This window comes from Chrysemys picta, unplaced genomic scaffold (genome assembly GCF_011386835.1).
Source record: "Chrysemys picta bellii isolate R12L10 unplaced genomic scaffold, ASM1138683v2 scaf4, whole genome shotgun sequence".
Taxonomy (NCBI): domain Eukaryota; kingdom Metazoa; phylum Chordata; order Testudines; family Emydidae; genus Chrysemys; species Chrysemys picta.
In genome coordinates this window covers 301890-325356 of record NW_027052711.1, presented here as the reverse complement: position 1 = coordinate 325356, position 23467 = coordinate 301890, and the positions used below count along the sequence as shown (strand labels likewise).

The following is a 23467-nucleotide window of genomic DNA, read 5'->3' as shown; positions in this document are numbered from 1 at the left end:
GTGGGGGACATACAAATCTCCCCCAAGGAACTCAGTCACAACTTAAAAAATAATGTGTTAATTAAACAAGTGTCATCAGCATGAAAGAATGTCCTCTGGAGTGGTGACTGAAGCATGAAGGGGCATACAAATGCTTAGCATATGTGGCACATAAATACCTTGCAACACCAGCTACAAAAGTGCCATGCAAATGCCTGTTCTCACTTGTGATCTTGTAAATAAGAGGGCAGCATTTTTAAATTGGTGTTTGCAACCTTATTTTCTGTACTTGATAGCTAATGGATGGCAGTGGTTAATTTGCTGTATTGGTTCCATTATATGACAGACACAAGGTGGGTAAGGTAATAATTTTTTTTTTTTAATTGGACCAACAGTTGGTCCAATGAAAGAGACAAGCTTTCGAGCTACACAGAGCTCTTCAGGAATTTGTCAAGGGTGAGGAACAAGAGGGTTGAGTCCTAACAAATAGGAAGTAGGAGTATTTATCATTAGTTGGCTGAAGGGTTTAATTACTAATTCTGCCAGTGCCAGCAGTAGGTGGGAGAAACTTCCAGTAGGTGCACTTTCAGTTCCCAAATCAGACCATTTGTTAGGAAGTTAAAAGCAGCCATGCACAAATCTATTAAAAGAGTGGGAAACTGACAGTTCTAATGACTGTCCTAACTAGTTCTAGAAAACAAGGACATAGTACTAGAATATCTTCCTCTACCACATTCAAAAATGTTTTTATTTTTAAAACTTTTGATAAGTACTGCACCAAAATGTTTTATCCAACAGTACTAGCTCTCATGTTGTAGTGCAACTAATGGGGATAGATAGCACCTTTAATGTCTAATTAAAAAAAAAAGAAGGCAACTTGGGTTTAAGTTGTCCCTTCAAAGGTTATAAGAAAGAAGGGCACATTTGAAGTTTTTCTGCCCCTTTTCACAGGAGAGAGAAGCTAAGACAGCAGTTTTGCTGCTGGTAAAAAAATGAAAAAGTTTAGTACATAAGCCAATCAGAAAAGAGGAATTGTAGTTGCTAAATTGAGTAAATCAGTTGCAGTACAGTTAAAACAAGCATCCAGGGACAGTTTGATACCTTTTACTCACAATGCTTAATACCTTACCGTTTGGCTAGTTCCAATTGCACTGGGACACTAGTGGCAAAGTATTCAAGAGTAAGAATACCACAATCAAACCCTCAGTGATTATGTAATGCTTACACACTGAATAACAATCATCATTAGCTAGAGCACTGAGATTTGGATACTGTATGGCTACTGAGAAATAATTCTATTAATATGCAAATCAGAGAGCCAGAACCAGAGTGCAAGACACTGCGATGGAATAATGTCACATGTAATTAGTCTGTCACTAAAACAGATCTAAATTAAATGTTATATTGTTTACTGGAGCTGTACTTAACAAAAAATACACACAACCAAGGACAAGCCCTCTGCTTCATATTCACAGAGCCGCATTATTAAGTGTTAAACTGCACTTGTATTGCTCTGGGCAGTTTTCTGAAAACTGGCATTTCTGATCCCACTACCTTGGTCATGTAATATTGGTGACATTGACATTGGTGGCAATGTAAGAGATCATAAGGTAGTTTCCTTGGTTCTGTATTACTCTTTACCTTAAAAGATAAATATTGAAATTATTGTAAACATTTTAATTAAGTAGGATATTTTTATAATCTTAGATTCCCATACCACCTTTATCACAGATTTAACTATACATCAGAAAAGTTGCTGCCCACAGTAGTCACATGAATGCCATCTTTGCTTAAATTTTATTTTCATGTGAATTTTTTATTTCATAAACTTTCATAAAAGTAGACAGTGTAAAAGTGTTTTCTATTCAAGAAAGGGTGATTAGCAAGAATATTATTTTTAATTGTACTGCATAGAGTAGTGGGTTATGAAACAGTAACAGATAAAGAGACATTAAACAGAAGCTGTCTTCTTTTTTCTTGTATAGTATCTCCTTCATATACTATGGTGATTAAACTAGTATAAGAACCTGAACAGAATACAAAACCTAAACTTAATTTCCCCATTACTAATTTCTCCCTACTGCTACTCACACCTTCTCGTCAACTGTCTGTAATGGGCCATTCTCTTACCACTTCAAAAGTTATTTTTCCACCCTTGGTATCCTGCTGTTAATTGATTTATCTCCTTAGACCAGGGGTAGGCAACCTGTGGCACGCGAGTTGATTTTCAGTGGCACTCACACTGCCCGGGTCCTGGCCACCGGTCTGGGGGGGCTCTGCATTTTAATTTAATTTTAAATGAAGCTTCTTAAACATTTTAAAAACCTTATTTACTTTACATACAAAATAGTTTAGTTGTATAATACAGACTTATAGAGACCTTCTAAAAACATTAAAATGTATTACTGGCACGCAAAATCTTAAATTAGAGTGAATGAAGACTCGGCACACCACTTCTGAAAGGTTGCCAACCCCTGCCTTAGACTGACCTCACACTTGGTAAAGCAACCCCCATCCTTTCATGTATTTATACCTGCTCCTGTATTTTTCACTTCATGCATCTGATGAAGTGGGTCTAGCCCACGAAAGCTTATGCCCAAATAAATGTGTTAGTCTCTAAGGTGCCACAAGGACTCCTTGTTTGTTTTGGGTTTTTTTTTTGAGAATACCATTAGTTACCACATCCCACCCACTGAGCTGCAGGAATGTGAGTAGTAAAGATTGCCAGGATGATAGGCATGAGAATGCAAATGCCTACAAGATAAGAGCAAAGGATCTTTTCATAGATTCCAATGCCAGAAGGGCTGTGTTATCATCTAGTCTGATCTGTATAACACAACTTTCCCAAAATAATTCCCACAGCATTCTTTTAGAAAAACACCCAGTCTTGCTTTAAAAATTGCTTGTGACAGAGAATCCACCAACACCTTTGGTCAGAAATATGTGCACTAGATCTGGTCACTGTATCATAGCACTGGCTACATAAGGGCCAAATACAGAGGTAAAATAACGTCTCTGCTCCTACTTGAGTTTCCTGTGTTAACACATCCAAGAATCACATTAGCCCGTTTGTCTGCTGAGCCGCACTGGGAGCTTATGTTCAGCTGATCATCCACTATGATCCCCAAAATCTTTCTCAGTCATTGCTTCCCAGGATAGAGTCCCCCATCCTCTAAGTTTGTCCTGCTTTCTCTGTTCCTGGATGTTTTAGCCATACTAAAATTCATATTGTTTACTTAAGACCGGCTTACCAAGCAATCCAGACCACTCTGCATCAGTGGCCTATCCTCTTCATTATTTACCAGTCCCCCAATTTTTAATCTCATCTACAACTTATATCAGTGATGATTTTATATTTTCTTCCAGTTCATCAATAAAATAATGAAATAGCATAGGGCCAGGAACTGATCCCTGTGGGACCCCACTAGAAACACACCCACTCAATGATGATTACCTGTTTAGAAATACTTTGAGACCTATCAGTTAGCCATCTTTTAATCTATTTAATTTGTGCCATGCTGATTTTATAACCTTGTTTTAATCAAAATGTTGTGCAGTAACAAGTCAAATGCCTTACAAATGTCTATTACAACATCACTATTGCCTTTAGCAACCAAGCATGTAATATAAAAAAATATCAAATTAGTTTGACAGAATCTATTTTCCATAAACGCATGTTAATTGGCATTAATTATGTAACCCTCCTTGAATTCTTTATTAATCAAGTCCCAAATTAGCCACTCCATTACCTTGCCCAAATCAAAGTCAGACTAACAGACCTATAATTACCCAGGTAATCCCATTTACCCTTTTTAAAAATTGATATATTAGTTTTCTGCCAGTCACCTAGAACTTCGCCATTGACTTATTGAAAATCAACATTAATAGTCCAGTTTGTCAATCCACTCTTTTAAAACTCTTGGATGCAAGTCATCCAAGAGTGTTATCACATGATATGACATCATCTGTGTTCCCCCAAATACCGAACAGAAATATTTATTGAACACATCTATCTTTTATACATTATCATCGACGGGTCTTAAATTCTTTTATTTCTCAGAGCCCCCCCACACACACACACACACATCCCTCAACATGTTATAAAAACTCCAGGGGGTTTGAAAATATTTACCAGAGCTCCTCTCCGGACAGCACTGACTGCTAGCTGAATTTAAGCTCTGATTATTAATAATTCTACCATTTCCAGCTAGTAATGAACCAATACTATTGTTATAATTCTTTTAACACAATATATATGAGGAACAAACTCCTTATTGTCCTTAACTCTGCTGGTTATAGGCATCTCCTTGCTTCCCTTATCAATTTTCTACAATGCCTAGCTTCTGGTTTATATTAATTACAATCAACTTCCCCCTTCTTCCATTTGTTTATTTTTATTATATATAATAGCTGTGTTCCCTTCCTCTCTAACAGTTTCTTTTAAAACCAGCTCAGACCTTCCTTGATTGTAGGACTGCAACTTTTTGGACATCTAATAAAGTGTTCTTAAACAATTCCCAATTACCACTCTGTGATGGGTTCCATGGGGTAAAACCTGGAATTGTGAGAATACTTTGCCCCCTTAACTCTCCAGCCTACACTGTCTCAATGTTTTGCCAATGACAAGCAGCAAACCTCTCTCGGTGCTAAGGTCACTCAGCCACCAGCATGCAGAGGCACACCCTGCTAAGTGGCATGAATACTTTACAAGCAACTCATGAACTATACAAATGGAAACACCAGCCACAAATCTTGCTGATTTGTTTTTAAATATGTCAAGTCAACGTAAACAAATGAGAAACAAAATTGCAATGAACAATATCAAAACAAGTAGATAAGCACTTTAGTCAGCAATTCATTTTCAGCCCTTTCCACATTTCCTTTGAAATAAGTAATATTTAAATATAACAATTTTATTTCCATTTCATTTTCCTTAACTACTTGCTGTGTAATACAACTGCAGGTAGTAACAAGTAAAGCTTATTGGGCAGTAAAACAATTGAAGTCTGCTCCACAATGGAGTCCATTAGACTATATCAGTTAACAGCTTCACATAAGCTGACCTTTTAATGTTCAAGCTACTGAAAGAGATTTGTCTCTAATACAGTAAAATCTGCACTTAAAGTATTTTCTCCTATGTTTCTTGTAGTCCCCAACTATCCTACAAAAAGCCTTTCAGTTCAGGGCATCCATCTCCTACAGAATTTACAGAGGCGGCCACTTTAATCAGACATATTAACAAAGCAGAACCAATAAGGAAACACTGTGAAGTAAGGAATTCAGGCCTCCTGGCCTTGGCTACACTTGCAGCTGTACAGCGCTGTGAGTTAAAGCTGCCTTCGTACAGCTGAGTAGGGAAAGCGCTGCAGTCGGTCCACATTGACAGCTGCCAGTGGACTGTCGTGGCCACATTTGTGGCAATTGCATCGCCATTGGGAGCGGTGCATTATGGGCAGCTATCCCACAGAGCACCTCTTCCCATTCTGGCACCGTGGGTTGTGGGAAGGGGGTGTGGGTGCGGGGCATTCTGGGTCCTGTCCCAACACCCCGTGTCATAACTATAAAGGGAAGGGTAACAGCTGTCCTGTGTACAGTACTATAAAATCCCTCCTGGCCAGAGACTCCAAAATCCTTTTCCCTGTAAAGGGTTAAGAAGCTCAGGTAACCTGGTTGGCATCTGACCTAAAGGACCAATAAGGGGACAAGATACTTTCAAATCTTGGGGGGGGGGAAGGCTTTTGTTTGTGCTCTTTGTTTGGGAGTGCATTCGCTCTTGGGACTGAGAGGGACCAGACATCAATCCAGGTTCTCCACATCTTTCTAAACAAGTCTCTCCTATTTCAAACTTGTAAGTAAAAAGCCAGGCAAGGCATCTTAGTTTTACTTTGTTTTTCTCAACTTGTAAATGTACCTTTTACTAGAGTGTTTATCTTTGTTTGCTGTACTTTGAACCTAAGACTAGAGGGGAGTCCTCTGAGCTCTTTAAGTTTGATTACCCTGTAAAGTTATTTTCCATACTGATTTTAAAGAGATGATTTTTACCTTTTTCTTTAATTAAAAACCTTCTTTTTAAGAACCTGATTGATTTTTTCCTTGTTTTAGATCCAAGGGGGTTGGATCTGTATTCACCAGGAGTTGGTGGGAGAAAGAAGGGGGGATGGTTAATTTCTCCTTGTTTTAAGATCCCAGGGGGGTTGGAACTGTATTCACCAGGAGTTGGTGGGAGGAAGGAGGGGAATGGTTAATTTCTCCTTGTTTTAAGATCCAAGGGGTTTGGATCTGTATTCACCAGGGAATTGGTGAAAGGTTTCTCAAGGCTTCCCAGGGGAGGGAATCCATTGGGATGGTGGCAGCGGACCAGAGCTAAGCTGGTAGTTAAGCTTAGAAGTTTTCATGCAGGTCCCTACATTTGTACCCTAAAGTTCAAAGTGAGGATACAGCCTTGACACCCCATGATGCATCGCTTCGCATCCCAGAAATCCCTTTGTTTCCGTCCACCTTTGGCGCCATCTTTCAATGGTTTCTGTGCAGCGCGATCTGTCTGCGGGAAATGGAGCCCAAACTGCTGAGGCATATGCTGATGAGACTCGCCAGCACATCACGTTTGACTGTAGAACTATTCCTTAAGATCCAAAGTGACAGTGAGAGCGAGGAGTCCAATGATGCTATCGAGCCGCGTAACGCGTACAACACGAAATTGTTTGTGGCATTCACAGACATGCTCAGCACCGTGGAATGCCGCTTTTGGGCTCAGGAAACAAGCACCGAGTGGTGGGATCACATCGTCATGGAAGTCTGGGATGACGAGCAGTGGCTGCAGAACTTTCGGATGAGAAAAGCCACTTTCATGGGACTGTGTGAGGAGCTCGCTCCCACCCTGCGGCGCACGGACACAAGATTGAGAGCTGCCCTGCCAGTGGAGAAGCGGGTGGCTATTGCAATCTGGAAGCTGGCAACTCCAGACAGCTACCGGTCGGTCGCAAACCAGTTTGGAGTGGGAAAGTCGACCGTTGGAATCGCGTTGATGCAAGTTGCAAGGCCATTAATCGCATCCTACTCAGATGGACATAGTGGATGGCTTTGCACAAATGGGTTTCCCTAACTGTAGAGGGGCGATAGACGGGACGCACATTCCTATTCTGGCACCACCCCACCTAGCATTCTAGTACGTTAATCGGAAGGGGTATTTCTCTGTGGTTCTCTAGGCGCTTGTGGATCACCGTGGGTGTTTCATTGACATTAATACAGGCTGGCCAGGAAAGGTGCATGACGCACGCATCTTTTGGAACACTTGGCTGTTCAGGAAGCTGCAGGCCGGGACTTTTTTCCCAGAGCGGAAGATCACAGTAGGGGAAGTTGAAATGCCCATTGTGATCCATGGCGATCCGGCTAACCCATTAATGCCGTGGCTCATGAAATCCTATACAGGGAGCCTTGACAGCAGCAAGGAACGGTTCAGCTACAGGCTGAGCCGGTGCCAAATGACTGTGGAGTGCGCCTTTGGCCGTTTAAAGGGCTGCTGGCAATCTCTGTATGGGAAGTTGAACTTGGCCGAAAACAGCATCCCCACGGTTATATCCGCGTGCTGTACCCTCCATAATATTTGTGAAGGGAAGGGTGAAAGCTTCACTCAGGCATGGACCTCCGAGGTTCAACACCTAGAGGCTGAATTTGCACAGCCAGAGAGCAGGGCTATTATAGGGGCCCAGCGTGGGGCTGCAAGGATTAGGGATACCTTGAGGGAGCAATTTGAGGCTGAAAACCAGCAGTGATATCTGGTGCCCTGCACGGGAGTGAAGTGCAGTAGTTCCAATCTTTAGGAATCAGTGTTTGCTAAGCAGACTTGCAGTGCCTCTTTATTTCCTGGGCTAAGGAGTCTTTTACTTTATGCAATAATAAAGAATGTTTTCAAAGCCAAAAAATCCATTTATTGAAAAGAAAATCCATTTATTGAAAAGAAACGCAACTGCTTGGGAATCAGAAAGGGCAAAGGGGTGGAGTGGGGAACGGTACAAAATCACAGATTCACGTATGTCCTGTCTGGTGTGCCGTGCAGTGAGTGCTGCACTTCAGGATAGCTATACTGCATGGTGATGGGGATTGAGTGCAGAAGGTAAGGATTGTGGTTTTCAGGGCTGGGTGGTGAAGATACTGGTGTTGGAGGCAGCTGGTGGCGTGAAGAACCCGGAAGTTGGGGAAAGTGGGTTGGAGGTAACAGTGGGGCACAAGGGAAAGAGTTTTGGGACAAGGGCTGTGGGGAGGGGGGGGTGTTTGCGGTACTGCTCCTTCTGCATGGCTACGAGCTCCTGGATAGCGTCTGCTTGGCGCTCCAGGATGCTTATGAGCCAATCCGTGCTTTGCTGCCGGTGCACCATGCTTTGCCGCCAGTGCGCAGCGTTTTCCTGGCGGATCCTGCTTTCTCTCTCCGTCCAGTTCTGTGCTTTTTCATTCTCTTTAACAGATTGCCACATCACTTCTTGCAGCATGTCGTCTTTGGTTTTTCGCAGTCTCTTCCTGAGTCTTTGCAGTATCTGAGCAGGCAATAAGAGGGACGGCTGAGGTCTCAAGGTTCTTGCAGCTGTATAGGCAAAATGCAACATTTAACAGAGGCAGCATTGTTTATAGCAGAGTAATGATTTCCCCCTCACTTAAGGAGGGCACACACAGAGTCTATACAATAGCATAATTTTCGTGTCCCAAACAGAGCACACATAACCCACAGGAACCTCAAAATGGTAAGGGGGACTGATTGTTTCAGGGCTGTACTGTCCTCTGGGTTTCTGTGCCTTGGGGAGAGCCAACAGCTGCAGGGGGCACCTACACTGAACACTGTCCCAACATTTTCCACAGGAGTTCGTCCTGGATGATATCTCGCTGCTGAGGGTGACCTGGGAAGCAAGGGAGGGTCTTCTACTGCAATGCAGCTTCCGCCCTGGCCCATATGCAGCTTGCCTGTGTGCAGCAATGGTCCCCCCCCCGCCTCTCGTGGCACAGTGGCACGGACACATTAGCCTGGCTGGCACAAGGACCACTGTGGTTCTCCCGATAAACCTGCACAAGTGCATTGCACACGTTCTGGATGAGACATTTGAAGAGATTACCGAGGCCGATTACCGCGATGTGATAAACCACATCAATGTACTATTCCGCATCTAGGCATGCATGCCTAACCCTCCTTTCCCAAAGAGCCCGCACCAAAAAAATTTCTTCCCGAAAAAAAAACGCTTACCGGGAACCTGCTCTTCTGTTTGACCTCCATCAAGTACCGGCTGCTGTGACTGGCTACCTTCCTCCTGGCTCGAGAAGAGCTCCTGGCTGCACGCCGCCAGGGATTCCGGGGTGTCTCCATCCGCCCCACCACCCTCACTCCCATTTTCCTCCTCCTCCTCCCACCCCGGCTCTGAAGTGTCCATGGTGGTGCTCGGAGTGGAGATGGGGTTAACCCCAAATATCGCATCCAGCTCTTTGTAGAATTGGCAGATTGCGGGGGGAGCACCCGAGTGGCCGTTTGCGTCACGGGCTTTGCGGTAGGCACTCTGCAGCTCCTTCACTTTAATCCTGCACTGCAGGGTGTCCCGGTCATGGCCCCTTTCCATCATGTCCTTTGATACCTTCCCGAAGGTATCGTAATTCCTACAGCTGGAGCGCAGCTGGGACTGGACAGCTTCCTCCCCCCAAACACTGATGAGGTCCAGCAACTCGTCATTGCTCCATGCTGGGGCTCGCTTGGCGTGTGGAGGCATGGTCACCTGGAAAGATTCGCCGATAGCACTCCACACCACACCACACCTGGCTGAGCAAACAGGAAGGGGATTTTTAAAATTCCCGGGGAACGTCAAGGGCGGGTCACATGGTTGGTTACCTGAGGCCAGGGCAGTAGAGTTTGAACTGATGACCAGAGTGGCTAGAACAGGCATTGTGGGATACTGCCGAATACTTCTGGAGGCCAATCACAGTGCATTGGGCGGCGCAATACACAGTATTCCTCTCGGGGAGGTGGAGTACAGGCAGCGCTGCAGCCATGGAGATACACCGCTGCAAATGCCTTGCCAGTGTGGACGGGGAGTGAGTTACAGCGCTGGGAGCAGCTTTATTGCACTGTAACTCTCAAGTGTAGCCAAGACCAGGGCTACACTAGACTTATATTGGTATAAGTACATTGCTCAGGAGTGCAAAAAATCCACACCCTTGAGCAATGTAGTTATACTGACCTAAGCCTTGGAGGAGACAGCGCTATGTCGGTGGGAAAGCATCTCCTGTTGGGCTGGTCTACGCTGGGGGGGAGGGAGTCGATGTAAGATACGTCACTTCAGCTACGGGAATAGCATAGCTGAAGTCGACGTATCTTATTTCGACTTACCTCGGGTCCTCACAGCGCAGGATCAACGGCCGCAGCTCCCCCGTCGACTTCGCTACCGCCGCTCACCCTGGTGGAGTTCTGGAATCGACGGGGAGCACATTCGGGGATCAATATATCGCGTTTAAACGAGACGCAATATATCGATCCCCAAGAGATCGATTACTACTCACCAATTCGGCGGGTAGTCTGGACATACCCGTTGACATGGCTACCGCCTCTCTGGGAGGTGGATTAACTATGCCAACGAAGACACCTAATCCAATGGGAGAGTATGTCTTCACTTAAGTGCTATAGTGGCATCGCCAAAAGGTTTTAAGTGTAGACCTAACAGGTGCTGGCTTCCTCTAGCTCCCTGGGGGTGCTCAACCCCCCAACCCCTGCCCAGCCCTGCCTTTTCCCACCCCCACTCCACTCCGTCTCTTCCCACCCAGTTCTCCCCCCTCCTCCTCCATGCAGTGGAACAGCTGATCTTGGCAGGCGGGAGGCATTAGGGGAGTTGATCGGCAGCCTGATGGGAGGCACCCAGGGAAGAGGGGAGCTGGCTGCTGGTGGGTGCTAAGCACCCGCTATTTTTTTTCCCCCACAGTCGGCATCTATGGGGAGCATTATTATCAATTTAGGGTGAAATAGGCAGGGCCAGCTACAGGCACCAGCTTGGCAAGCAGGTGCTTGGGGTGGCCACTCCGCAGAGGGGCGGCAGGTCCAGCTGACAGTCCCTCACTCCCGCTCCGAGCGAAGGACCTTCTGCCGAATTGCCGCCACCGATCACAATCGCAGCTTTTTTTTTTTTTTTTGGCTGCTCGGGGCGGCCAAAACCCTGGAGCCGGCCCTGGAAATAGGAACTGCAGAGAGGCTTCTGCAGCTGCGGCGCTAGTTTTGGCTCTCGCCAGGGAAGCCCGGTCACCGGGGGGGGCTCGAGGCAAGACGGGCTGAGTCGGGTGGGCAGGAACGTTTCCCACTGTTCACCTCGGCCCGTTCCTACCCCTGCAGCCCGCCGAGGGCCCGCGGATCCCCGCTTCCCCCCCAAGCCAGGCCGCCGCGAGCAGGGCAGCGGCAGCTGAAAACGTCCGAGTGGCTCGCGCCGTAGCTACCCCACGCCGGGCTCCAGGGGCGAGACCCGGGCCCGCCAATGGGACATGCCGCCCCGCTCCCCTCCCCCGCGGGTGCCCGCTGTGACCCGCCCCTGCCCCGGTCACAATCACCAGCCGGGCGCTAGGGGCAACCGGGCGGCGTCCCGCGCTAACGGCTCCCAGCGGCCCGGCCCTCGCCCGCGGCAGGGAGCGGCTCCCCCCGGCCCCCGCTGACTCTGGGCCTCGGCCCCCGCCGCCGAACGGGCTGGAGCCGCCGGGGCGAAGCGCCTCTTGCCGACCCCACACGGCGCCGCGGGGCGGGCGGCGGAGACCCGCCCTTCCCCCCATCAACGGGGCCGCGGCCGCCCAGGACCCCCGCGGCAGACCCCGCCCCGGCTCTCCGGCCCCGGCTCCGCCAGGTGAGACCCACCCCACGGGCGCAGCCAGCAGAGCCCAGACGCACTGAGCTGCGCATGCGCCTTAGCAATAAAGAAGCGTCTGCTCCGGGTCTTCGGCTGTTGCCAGAGTCCCCTGCAGGGGCTGGGAGCCGGGAGACGGGGGAGGGGCGTGGCCAACCAGTGAGGGCTGAAGGTAATAGGAGCCCTGGGTAGGGTTGCCAGGTGTCTGGTTTTCCACCAGAACACCCCGTTGAAAAGGGACCCTGGCAGCTCTGATATAGCACTGCTGACCGGGCTGTTAAAAGTGCAGTTGCGGCGTAGGCAGGCTCCCCAAAGTGGGCAGCATGTACCTGCAGCCCCTAGGCACGGGAGTGGCCAGAGGGACTCTGCGTGCTGCTCCCGCCCCAAGTGCCTGTTCCACAGCTCCCATTGGCTGTGAATGTGAGAGTGGGAAAGAGTGAGCGACAGAGGGAGGAAGGGAGGGATGGATGATGGTGTGGGCGGGGCCTCGAGGCAGGGGGCAGGGAAAGGGTATTTGGTTTTCTGTAAATAGAAAGTTGGCAACCCTAGCAGCAGGGCAACTAGAGGAGGGTTGGGTACAAGGCGGTGGGGTGGGGGGATTGAGGGCCAGGCAGAAGGAATGTGGGGCGGCCCCAGAGGAATGCTGCCATCAGCAAATACACCCTAGTGAGTTGGGCTGGGCTGTGGGTAGCAATCTGTGCTGGTGCAGCTGGCACCTCCTCACCATTCCTCCCTGTGCTGACCTGAGAAATAATTCTGTGTGTCTCAAAAGCTTGAACCTGGCGCCACCAGAAGCTGGTCCAATAAAAGCTGTTACCTCACCCACCTTATCTCTCTCATATCTTTGGACCAAGATGGTTACAGTAATACTGCACAGGGCAGATTAGCACATTCCTGTTGCCCCAATTGGAAGAGCACAAAGTCCCCCAGGAACCAAAGTCCATCATGGATCTCGCCACCTTCCCTTCCAAGTGCATGCCTTCTACCTGTCTTCTCAAATATAAGCACATAGCAACAAATTCATAGAACCTCCCTTAACAAATAAAACTCAGAGTGGAAAAGAGGAGACTAAGGGGGGATATGATAGAGGTATATAAAATTCTGAGTGATGTGGAGAAAGTGAAAAAGGAAAAGTTATTTACTTGTTCCCATAATATAAGAACTAGGGGCCACCAAATGAAATTAATGGGCAACAGGTTTAAAACAAATAAAAGGAAGTTCTTCACCCAGCGCACAGTCAACCGGTGGAACTCCTTGCCTGAGGAGGTTGTGAAGGCTAGGACTATAACGGGGTTTAAAAGAGAACTGGATACATTCATGGAGGTTAAGTCCATTAATAGCTATTAGCCAGGATGGGTAAGGAATGGTGACCCTAGCCTCTGTTGTCAGAGGGTGGAGATGGATGGCAGGAGAGAGATCACTTGATCATTACCTGTTAGGTTCACTCCCTCTGAAGCAGTACTGTAGCTAGAGCTCAGGCTTTTTTACCATCAGTGTCACCAGACCCTACTTTAAACATGCTGTTTTATTATGGTAGCAGCTAGAGGTCCTAACACCATTGTGCTAGATGATGTGCAAACGTGTAATACAAAGGAAAGGAAAGCACATCAGTTGCTGTGGTTGACTCCAGCTGATTCAATTGAGAGGGAATTCTCTATGGCCACAAATGGTCCTGAGTTATTTTGTGTGTATAACTTTATGAAATTGCTTATCCATAGTTTCTTACATCTGAATGATTTATTTGAATAGTCACAAAGATAGGATAGACAACATTCTGTATTTATCACATTTATAACTGGTACAATATGTTTTTAGGAGACAAAATAATGTGGGATCCATATGAAACTACAATGAAACATGAATACCCATATAGAGAACCAGTGGAGACTGAAGCAGTACGGTAAGATAATATTGGCTAGATTAATGCTAACCCTTCTGCTAATTTTGTTTTTGTGATGTATTAAAAACCTGTGTTCATGTCCAGATGACTAACTGTTGAGTTACAGTGGGCACTTGGTAAAAACAAAACCCAACAGATTTAATGCATGATAGTATGTGACTTTACCCCAGTGTTTGCAGTACTTACAATAGGAAATACATTTACCACAGTATTTGCAGTATTACAGGTGGTAAATGATAGCTGCTGCTTTTATACTTTGTGTCCCTATTTCTAATTGCAATTTCTAATGCATTTTTTATAGTCCCAGGACATCAAAAGGACATGTGAATCCATACCAACTTAGTGATCCTATTGGCTTTAATACTTACAGAGAAGAGTTCTGTTGGAAACCATATTCCAAGGCAGAACCTATAATGACTGGCTCTTCATCAGGAACAAGGAGAAACAATCCTCATCCCAGTCAAGTAAGGAATGCTATAGCATTCTCCCTCATTTATGGTTGCTTAGGAAAGGTACTGTGGTAGGGCTTAATATTTTGTTTCTGATACAAAGTTTATGGCGCTGTAGTTTTGGAGCACGCCACTGAATGGGGTGCCAGTAGAAGCACTTAGCAACAAGAAACTTTGAAGAGGTGGTTATTACTCTGACTCTGGGATTTGGTAGTTGAAGAAAACAACATCATTCACTAATATGTTTACAGTGTAAAAGAACAATGTCAGGTCTCTTCTATAAGTACTATCTTGGGCAGATATTATTTGGGAGGTTTGGTGGCTCTTCTAATGGTGATGCAGTCTCTGCTCCGTTTTGGGCTGCAGCTACTCCATAGCAGACCAACCATATTATTCCTTCCGTTCAGCAAACTCTGTTGTGTATCACCATCTTCTGTAGATGGTCTCCATTTCTTCATGTATGTCCAGAATATTCAGCCCTTAGCATTTACATCTTTCTATCATTTCCATCCTTTTTTTCAGAACAGTTCCACAATGGTCTGAAAAGAAAAATAAAGACTCATATTTAAATACTGCCCATCTCAGAAGATCCCAAAGCATTTTACAGACCATAAGCACATACCCACACTAATCACTTCATCCACCTGTGATATACAGCAGTGCACAGTGCTGTTACCCAGTGTGTATGACAGGAAGGGACAAACGTATCCAGCTGCTGAGTATTTGAGGAGCAGAATGTAATTAGCAGCCAGGTTGGAATTTGGCCTGAGGTTAACATCCCTGCTTTTGTGTTAAGAGCCAGGGGCTCTTTTTCTCCATTTTCAGCTTGCTTACTTTGGGCATTTGACGGCATTTTGGATCAGGCTCTTAGCTTATAGTCAATTTCGCTGTTTCCTCTTTTTTTGTTAGTTTCCTCGGCTGTTTGTGTGTCTCTCTTACACAGCAACTAGGGAGAGAGAGGCATTATAAAAATAGGAAAAATATGATTATAAGCCCCCCAAAATTAGTTAGGGGTTTGGGAAGAAGGAGAAGTACCTGAAACTATTGTAAATTCATTTTTATTTTGTAATTGGCTGACTAGCTTTCAAGTTGATGTGTCCCTTTTCAAAACTGGCAGCATATAACTGGTGCTTACTATGGTAAACACTACTTGAAACTTCTCATATGGTAGAATTATTGTGGTTAATATACAACAAAAGAGGCTGTCCAGTGACTATGGCATTGGTCTAGGATGTGGTTCCATTTCCTGCTCTGCCATGGACTTCCTGTGTAACCTTGTGCAAATCACTTAGCCTTTCTGTCCCTCAGTTTCTCATCTGTAGAATGGGGATAACCCCTAATAAGGGTGTTTGAAGGAGAAATAGATTAAAGATTATGAAGCATTTCAAGATCTACTGATGAAAAGTGCTATATAAGAAATAGGCATTATTATTACTGAGCTTCAAATTATATCTTAGTCTGTGGGAGCTGGCTGAATACTATCTAATTTACTGTACATGTGATGCTCTAATTGTAGCCATGCAGATCTACAAAATCCCACTCTTTGTGTTATTAGAGTTTCATGATTTGGAAGGTGCCTCGAGAAGAAAAAGCGCAGCCCTCCAACAGCTTTTCACCCTGGACACAGCCTATTTCTAAACAAGAGGTCGAGGAAGCAATCAGAGCACAGTTCAGCTCTACCTATAATGGAGATTATTTAGGATTACCACAGGGTGAGGGCAATGATTTCTCTCTCTTCTTTTAAAATGGTCTGGTAAGGGTCCATTAAGACACTGAGGCACAGTGCTGTGGTAATGTCGAGGACAGAGCAGAGGCACATTGCCCCAGCAGGGACTCCTGGAGGCATTGTGTCTCAGGCAGACACTGTCTCTCTGGGAGCATAAAGGAAGTGTGGACCACAGGGTGTAGCATGTACGTTCTCCCCATTCCATCCTAGCTAAACTGGGGCAGACGGATGGCAGGGTCAGGGCCTCACCCAGAACCCAGCTAACCCCTTTCTTCCCATCTCCTCCCTTTTTCCTCCCCTATTCACATGCTTCTGGTGTTTATCCTTGTAGATCACAGTACCTCTAAGCCTCCCAGTATCCCAGTAGGTTATGGCTAAAAGTACAAAGCTGTTACTACTTTATTGAAGACAACTAACTGAAGCTTCATCCCTGGTTCCACTGTTCAGTGCTTCCTCATTGTCCCCTTGACAATCTCTCTTTCTGTGGGGCCCACTGAAATAAATGGAAAGGCTTCCATTCACATGAATGAACTTTGGGCAAGGTCCTAACACATCTTGGAAGTAAAGCACCTGTTGACTCAGAAATTTAGTGCCAGTCTGTTGCAATCTTATCTCCCTCACCACACATCCAGCCTTTCAACTCTTTCCATCTGTAATGCGGCGCCAACATGGCTGATTAGTAGAGCAAGTCAGAAGATGAGAGGCTTTTTTCATATAGAAAATTTCAACCAAAAAGAAATGCTGCCTTGGTGCCTCATGGGAGTTGTAGTTTTGGTGCTTCATGCTCCTGTTCTCCTCTATAGGCCAGGCTCCCTGGTTAAACTACAACTCTCATAATGCAGCATGGTCTCCCCTTTGCTGAGGGTAGGGCATGCATCATGGGAGATGTGGTCCTGTTGGGTAGGCTGGTCCAAGAGGAGAATGGGAGCGCGTGGCACTCAAACCACAACCCTGTGAGGTACTATGGTGGCATTTTAGACTCAAAACATGTAGGTTTTTGATTGGGAACCAAATTTTTTTTTAAGTTCTTGAGCATTCAGTTTGTCAATAACAACTTGTAATTTTCCATGGAAGCAGATCCTTTTCGTTTAGATGAAAGCCCAATTTTCAGTTTAAAAAAAAACAAAGATTTGCCAGAAAAATTTTGACTGACTCTACTGGTTAGCTTTCTGTTGTTTACCCCCCCCCCCCCCCCCCCCCCCCCCACACACACACACACACACACACACACACACCCCTCCCTCCCTCCCTCCCTCCCTCCCTCCTGTTTCATTGAGAAGAAGATATTTTATTGTACCATAAAACTGACACTATTTTTTAACTTCTCCAGGTTTACAAATTAAAGATACTATTCCTGTGCCTCCTGACTGGAAAAAAAAAATCCCACATCCTCCAGCAACTGAGTTTAGGCATCATTACCAGGCCCCAGCCCGCATCCATGACTTCATGGACTTTTCCTGTAAATATGGATGTAATGCAAACAGGCATATTCCAGCAAAAGGAGTTGGTAAGAATGTATTTGTTTTTAAAATTTTAAATAAGTAAAAAATTGTGAACTGATGAAAATCATGCTTCAGCTCTTTACATGGCATATCTGAGAAATCAGATTCTTTTGAAATCATGTCAACTATTAAATTAGTTCTTCAGTAGTCTCTGGTCACTTCTACTTATGTAACAGATTAGTGATGTCTGAAGGTTTCCTGTGACAGGAGGAAATGAGCCTGTTTCTTTATGAGAATCCAGCATGAGCTTTGCACCATGGAGTAATTTTACACATAGAAGTGCAAATGTGCTTTTCATCTGCTTATCTCTGCTCCTATTGACGTCAAAGGGACCTGAGTGCTCTTGCAAATCCCACCACAAGAACTCTGTTCACCAATATTTGACATGCACGGACATGTCAGGATGGGAAAACCTGGGCTGCTGACCTCTTGCATTGGAAAGTCTGCTGGGAGTGGGGGCACAGTGATGCAATCCCTCATCCACTGCGGGGAGTGATTCAGAGCTCGCTAGTGCCACACAAAAATTGGTCAAAGCCAACCCAGAAATGGTCAGGGCCAGCCCATTGGGAAAAAAACTTGATTTCATGCATCTTCCAGGCAGCCTTTGCCACCCCGGGGAGTTGCTGTTCAGCTAAGTGCTGATTTTTCAACAAGGCATTGAGAAAACTGGAAGATGGTGCTATTTAAAGAAGATATAGAGCTAGGTGTCTATCTAGGTTCTTATATGACCTTCATCATTGTATCTGAGCACCTTTCACTCATTAATGGGTTTTATCCTCACAACACTGTTAAATAGGGAAGCATTTCCCCCCATTTTACAGATGGGAAATGGAGGCATAGGGTAGATTAAGTGATTTGCACACAGTTACACAAAAAGTCTGTAACTGAGCCAGGAACTGCCCTTAGGTCTATTGAGTCCTAGTCCATGCCTTAGTCCTCCTTCCTACTACAGGTGCCATCTGTGTTCTACTGGCACTTCAGCCTGTGTTGTCTCCCCATCTCTCTCACTGGCTTCCTATTGGTGCTGAAATAATATGAGCAGAGGCTGAGCCCAAGGGAAGCCCACAGATTGGAGGATCTAGAGAGGGAGATATAGTTACCCATAATGACTCTTGGGTTGGTCTAAAGATATGCACCAGAGCCAGTTTAAGGCATTTCAGATCCCTCTTGCAGCTTCCTGGAGCTGGCACAGGAATATTTGTTGATCAGAGGTATGAAATACTGCAGAGAAGTCCAGAAGGATGTGTATGTCTCAGTATCATGGCCAAGCTGAAGCCTGACTGAGAGGAAATTCAAAATACTGTGTTGCCCACTCAATTTAAGGCACCCCACCTATACCCTACTGAGGGCTCAAGGCATGACCCAATCAATTTAGGCACCTCCACCCTTTCCCTTCCAAGAGCTCAGGGTGTAAGGCACCTATCCATACCCACGGGGCTCAGGAAGAAACCTGGTCAATTTAAGTACCTGCCCTTTCCCTCAGGGCTCTACGGGTCTGCGGAACCTTTTCCCAGCGAAAGAGCCTTACACAGTTGTGCTCTAAACATCTATTAATTAGCAACACATATACCAAGCAAATCTCTTATGCTCACTGCTCCCAATATACTGACAAATTTCACCCAATGGCCAGTCAGAATTCATTCATCTGCGGGTTCCCGGCGATGCCTCTCCACGTCACAGTCGTGCAGAGGGATCAGTGTTCTAGCAGCTTGATGTTGCACTGCAATCTGGAAATGGTTCCTAAAGAGCATTGTTTTTCATTTACATTATATAGGTAAAACTAGCTACCTCCTTCAAATTTACTAAACCTATCACATTATCCCATACTCTTAAATAACAAAGTTTTTAACCAATTACACACTGGCTCCTATGTGTCCTCCTTCCTGCCCAAGTTTTTTACATTTATCTTTCATGCCCAAATTGTAGTTTAGTTGTGACCTTCTCTATTTGTCCAGATAGTCAGCATAAAATGCTGGTCAGAGCTTATTTTACCATTTGAGTCTCTTTCTGTATCCTTTCTAATTTCCAAGCGTCTTTACAACCTCGGTGGTTATAACTCTCCTTAGGGACATTCCTGAGGTTATCAGCAGCAGAACATTCCTTTTTCAGTGTTAATGGTGAACTCCCTGAGTTTCACCCAAGGGTGGTTCAGCATGGGGGAGGGGAGGGGAGTTGATAAGGTCTCAGGCCTACAACTGGTAGCTAAAGCTGGGTATAGACTGGATTCCAAACAAACACTATCCCAAGCTAATTACACAGAGCATTATTATTATTATTTATATACTATCATAGATATTAATGGTGCTTTACAATACAGATAAGGCTTCCCTTTCCTTAAGGCACTTAGATGTACTCTTAAGGTGCTAATTCTGCAATAAGATATGAAGGGACTGATTCTATTGAAGGAAAAGGGCCTCAATTAAAATGAGAAGAACAGAAGGAGACTACAGTACAAGGAAGGAGAGGGGAAAGATGAAGGGGAGGATTATAGGGTTATGCCTGGTTTCACTCAAATGTTCCTACCTGGTTTACCTTTACAGTTCCTACCGTGATATTTTCTCACATCCAGAACCAAGAAAACATTAAACAGATGACCACGTACCAAAGAGATTTTGGGAAAGAATATTTCAATATCATATCAATTTTAAATTCTCTGGATCCAGAACAAGTTAATAAGTACATTGAAAGAGCTCCAAAGCAAGGTAGGGTACTATACTAAGATACAATTTAATCCATCCTGTGTAAATTATCATGCACGCAGTCACTGGTGAAACACAAGCTATGAAACTTTCTGAATACTGCACTCTTCACACTTGTTGGAAAGGTAGAAAAATCATCTCTCTCTTTCCTGCAGGGGAGGGTGAACCCTGAGCCCCTTGCCCCTACTGGAGGAATTACTAGGAAACAGAGAATTTTCCCTCCCCTACACACAAATATGTAGGAGAGAATTGTCTGTGCTCCTATAAAAACAGTATCTTAAAAGTGCAGTGGTTGTTGTATTCTCACTCAGAATTTGTAAATGAAATTTTTATATAAAATAAACTATCCCAATGTTCATCGTTCCTGGAATTTATTGCACTTGACAGCTTGAGATTCTAATTAACTCTTTTGTTTTTTAATTGTATTGACAGAGAGAGCAATTCTTCAGCACTTTCTTAACACAGTTTGTGGGAGCCAGAGTGAGAAATTCAGAAGGACTTCACCCTCAAAGAAACTATCATCTGACAAACTATCTGAATGCAAATGATATCCAAAAATCCAAAAGGAGAAAGGCTTCCAGAATCTGGCTGGTGCTGAATGAGTGGCATAATTGTAACCTATAATGTCTTTGTGTTCTGTGTGTGTGTGATGAATAATTTGCAAAACCCTGTTTTAAAATAATAAAGGCTGTTGTGCTGCTACCTCATCAAATAGGGTGCTGCCTTTGAGAGCAATAGAATGTTAAAAGGGATTTCTGTACTGTAAATTCTAGCAAAACATTTATTCCTGGCTCAGAAGATCATGTAAGTATGTTGTCAGTCAAAGATGTCATGTACTCTAATTATGATTGTTGCTTTGTAGGGGTAAATGAAATAACATCTCCCACCCTCGAATTCAATCCTCAAACCCAAGATTCAGCATTAGGGCTAAACTCTTGATTTTTAAATATTTTCCCCGTGGCCAACTGCAGTCTTACCTGAATGACATCCCACTATTGATGGACCAGAAGGCCAGTACAGCAGATTTTAAGTAGTCAGCCAGCTTGTAAGCCCATCCTTCAAGTAAGCCAGCCTTTGAGGGTTATGTCTATCCTCATCCAAGGGAAGCAGGTCCCTAAATCCCAAGTCTACCATCTCTCAAGTCTGCCAGCTGACTCAGGCTAAGGGGCTGTTTAATTGCGGTGTAGACGTTTGGCTCTGGGACCTTCCCACCTTGCAGGGTCCTAGAGCCCAGGTGCCAGCCCAAGCCTGAATGTCCAAACCGCAATTAAACAACATCTTCGCCTGAGCCCCACAAGCCCAAGTCAACTGGAAGAGGCCAGCTGTAGGTGTCTAACTGCACTGTAGACATAGCCCAAGTGGTCAATGAACATCCACCTCCACCCCCCACAACAGAGTAGCTGCATGAGCACCTACAGCTGCTGGAGGCTCTCCCCAGAATGGAAATATTGTTTAAAAAATAGTGTCAGCCCTATAAGAAGCAACACCCTGTATGTTCACTGAACCTACAGCTCTTGATGCATGTTAACTCCATTAAGAATTGGATTAAGAAGTCAATTTTAATTATTTTAGCTCATTGATTCAGCAGCTGTTAATTTCTCCAATCTACTTTTACCCTAAACCTAACCCCCCCACCCACACATTTTAATTCTAAACATAAGATTTTTATTATACTGAAAACCCTTCTCCTAAAAAATTATATTATTTCTTATACCTTGAATTTATCAAAAATTAATCAGATGGTTTATCTGCAGACAAATCCCAGATTTTGTGAAGCTGGCCTCTTTACAAGTGCTACTCAAAACCTGATCACTCTTGGAGTTCATGTGTTTACATTTTTCTAATTAAAGGATCCTCCATCAATAGTCACTCCTCTTCTAGATGAGGAATGTGTCTTGAGATAGGCGACTTGGAACAGCCACTGACTTCACTATACTTTGTCTATCTACCATTTAAAGTACCAATCCTCTAAGGACAAGTTAGTATGTGCATGTAACTATGTATGTGAGTAGTGTGTGAGTACTTTAACCATGTTCCAGACTAGTCTGTAGGAAGAAACCCTGCTACGTACAGGACCAGGAGACATTAAACAAGTGGGTTTGTTTGGAAGATTGGCCTCATTAACCTGCCACTTAGGGACCTGCTGCTCTTGGGTGAGTGGGGTCTTGCCAGCCCACCCACACCCTATTCTGCCCACCCACAAGAAAGGCCTTCAGCCTAGATAGCTGTTTGTTTTGGTTCACTGGCCATTCCAATCAGTTATTCACACAGCTCTAGTGAAGAGACCCAGTGATTATGTGACTCTTCTGGCCTAACGTGGTACACAGAGGCTGTATTGCTTGAAATGGATACTAGTGCTCCATCCCATGCCCTTGTGCTTGGAAGGAGGATGTCAGTCTGTGCAATCACTGTGCAGTCGTCTTGCACAACGTCCAGATGCTTGCAGGCAGGGACCCAATAATTACTGAAAGATTAAGAAAAGAAAGTGAAGATGTCTTACCTATTAATAGTTAAATAGTGGTAGCTGCTAATACACTGAAATGAGCTTTTGAGGCAAACAGCAAATCAGCAGGATTATCAGATACTTTACTTCCAAGAGTCTTATAAGGCTTGTAGTCATTGCTTGTGAATGGGCTGGAAGACGTGGATGATCACAGTAATATGGCTAAGGGTCACAGAAGAATGTCTCATTCAGAAATTTAATATCATTGACACTGAGGTGACCATGTAACACTAGACTTGAGGCAATATCTCATATGCTGAAGGAAGGAAAGTACATCAATGAGAGCATTAAAAGCTACACTCAGAGCAAACACACAAAGAAAAACGAGGCCCTTATTTCTACGGTTGGTACATATGTACTAGTAGCAGGGATGGTGAATTTATATCCAATATAAAGTTATGTATGGGTGGTCATGTAACTGAAAAAAGAGGCTGTCATTTTGTTTGCTGTATACTTAACCTTGAAATATATAAGAGGTCTCTACTTGCTGCAGTTGTGGTTATGAGGCACTTACTATTGTGTGTTTTAATTTTGATGCAAAGTGTTTCTGAGAGAGTGATTTTTTTGTGCTCTCATGAAAACTTTATATTTGTTCTCACTCTGTATTTCCTTAATCTGAAAGAAGTAATCTGGACTGAAAATACCTGTTTTGTTCTTTGTGTGCTGGAGAACACAACAAAACAGGGGATTTTGAGTTCCCTTAACTAGTTCTTAAAAGTCACTAGTTTATCTTCCATGCATTTGATGGTCTTTTACTAAAGAACTGTACTTTTTGCCTCTCCAAATGTTTTGCCTTTCTAAATAAAGTATCTTGACTGAGTATTTTGTTGGAAAACTGACTGTTATTACAAGAATTCATA

The 23467-nt window shown here is 44.6% G+C and overlaps 3 protein-coding genes across 10 annotated transcripts in view; 1 reads left to right on the top strand and 2 right to left on the bottom strand.

Moving 5' to 3' along the window:
• Window positions 1–23467, bottom strand: part of LOC135977564 (beta-1,3-glucosyltransferase-like) — a 175383-nt gene that overhangs the window by 98714 nt on the left and 53202 nt on the right. The gene's annotated exons all lie outside the window — the stretch shown is intronic.
• On the top strand, window positions 4033–23427 carry TEX26 (testis expressed 26). Of its 3 annotated transcripts, none has more exons than XM_065578838.1 (7): window positions 4033–5827; window positions 13644–13728; window positions 14030–14192; window positions 15733–15889; window positions 17234–17410; window positions 19946–20107; window positions 20537–23427. In XM_065578838.1, the coding sequence occupies exons 2-7, from the start codon at window positions 13655–13657 to the stop codon at window positions 20650–20652; spliced, it is 849 nt and encodes a 282-aa protein (XP_065434910.1). In that variant the 5' UTR covers window positions 4033–5827; window positions 13644–13654; the 3' UTR covers window positions 20653–23427. The 3 variants fall into 3 exon arrangements, with proteins under 3 accessions (XP_065434910.1, XP_005286775.3, XP_065434909.1); XM_005286718.5 differs by lacking the exon at window positions 4033–5827 and adding an exon at window positions 11543–11828; XM_065578837.1 differs by lacking the exon at window positions 4033–5827 and adding an exon at window positions 11850–12000.
• On the bottom strand, window positions 7885–11187 carry LOC135977568 (uncharacterized). Of its 3 annotated transcripts, none has more exons than XM_065578835.1 (3): window positions 10340–11187; window positions 9209–9772; window positions 7885–8557 (listed from the first exon to the last, which is right to left on the bottom strand). In XM_065578835.1, exons 2-3 carry the CDS (start codon window positions 9720–9722, stop codon window positions 8109–8111), a joined length of 963 nt encoding a protein of 320 aa, XP_065434907.1. In that variant the 5' UTR covers window positions 9723–9772; window positions 10340–11187; the 3' UTR covers window positions 7885–8108. The 3 variants fall into 3 exon arrangements, with proteins under 3 accessions (XP_065434907.1, XP_065434908.1, XP_065434906.1); XM_065578836.1 differs by having other exon boundaries at window positions 9209–9728; XM_065578834.1 differs by having other exon boundaries at window positions 9209–11187.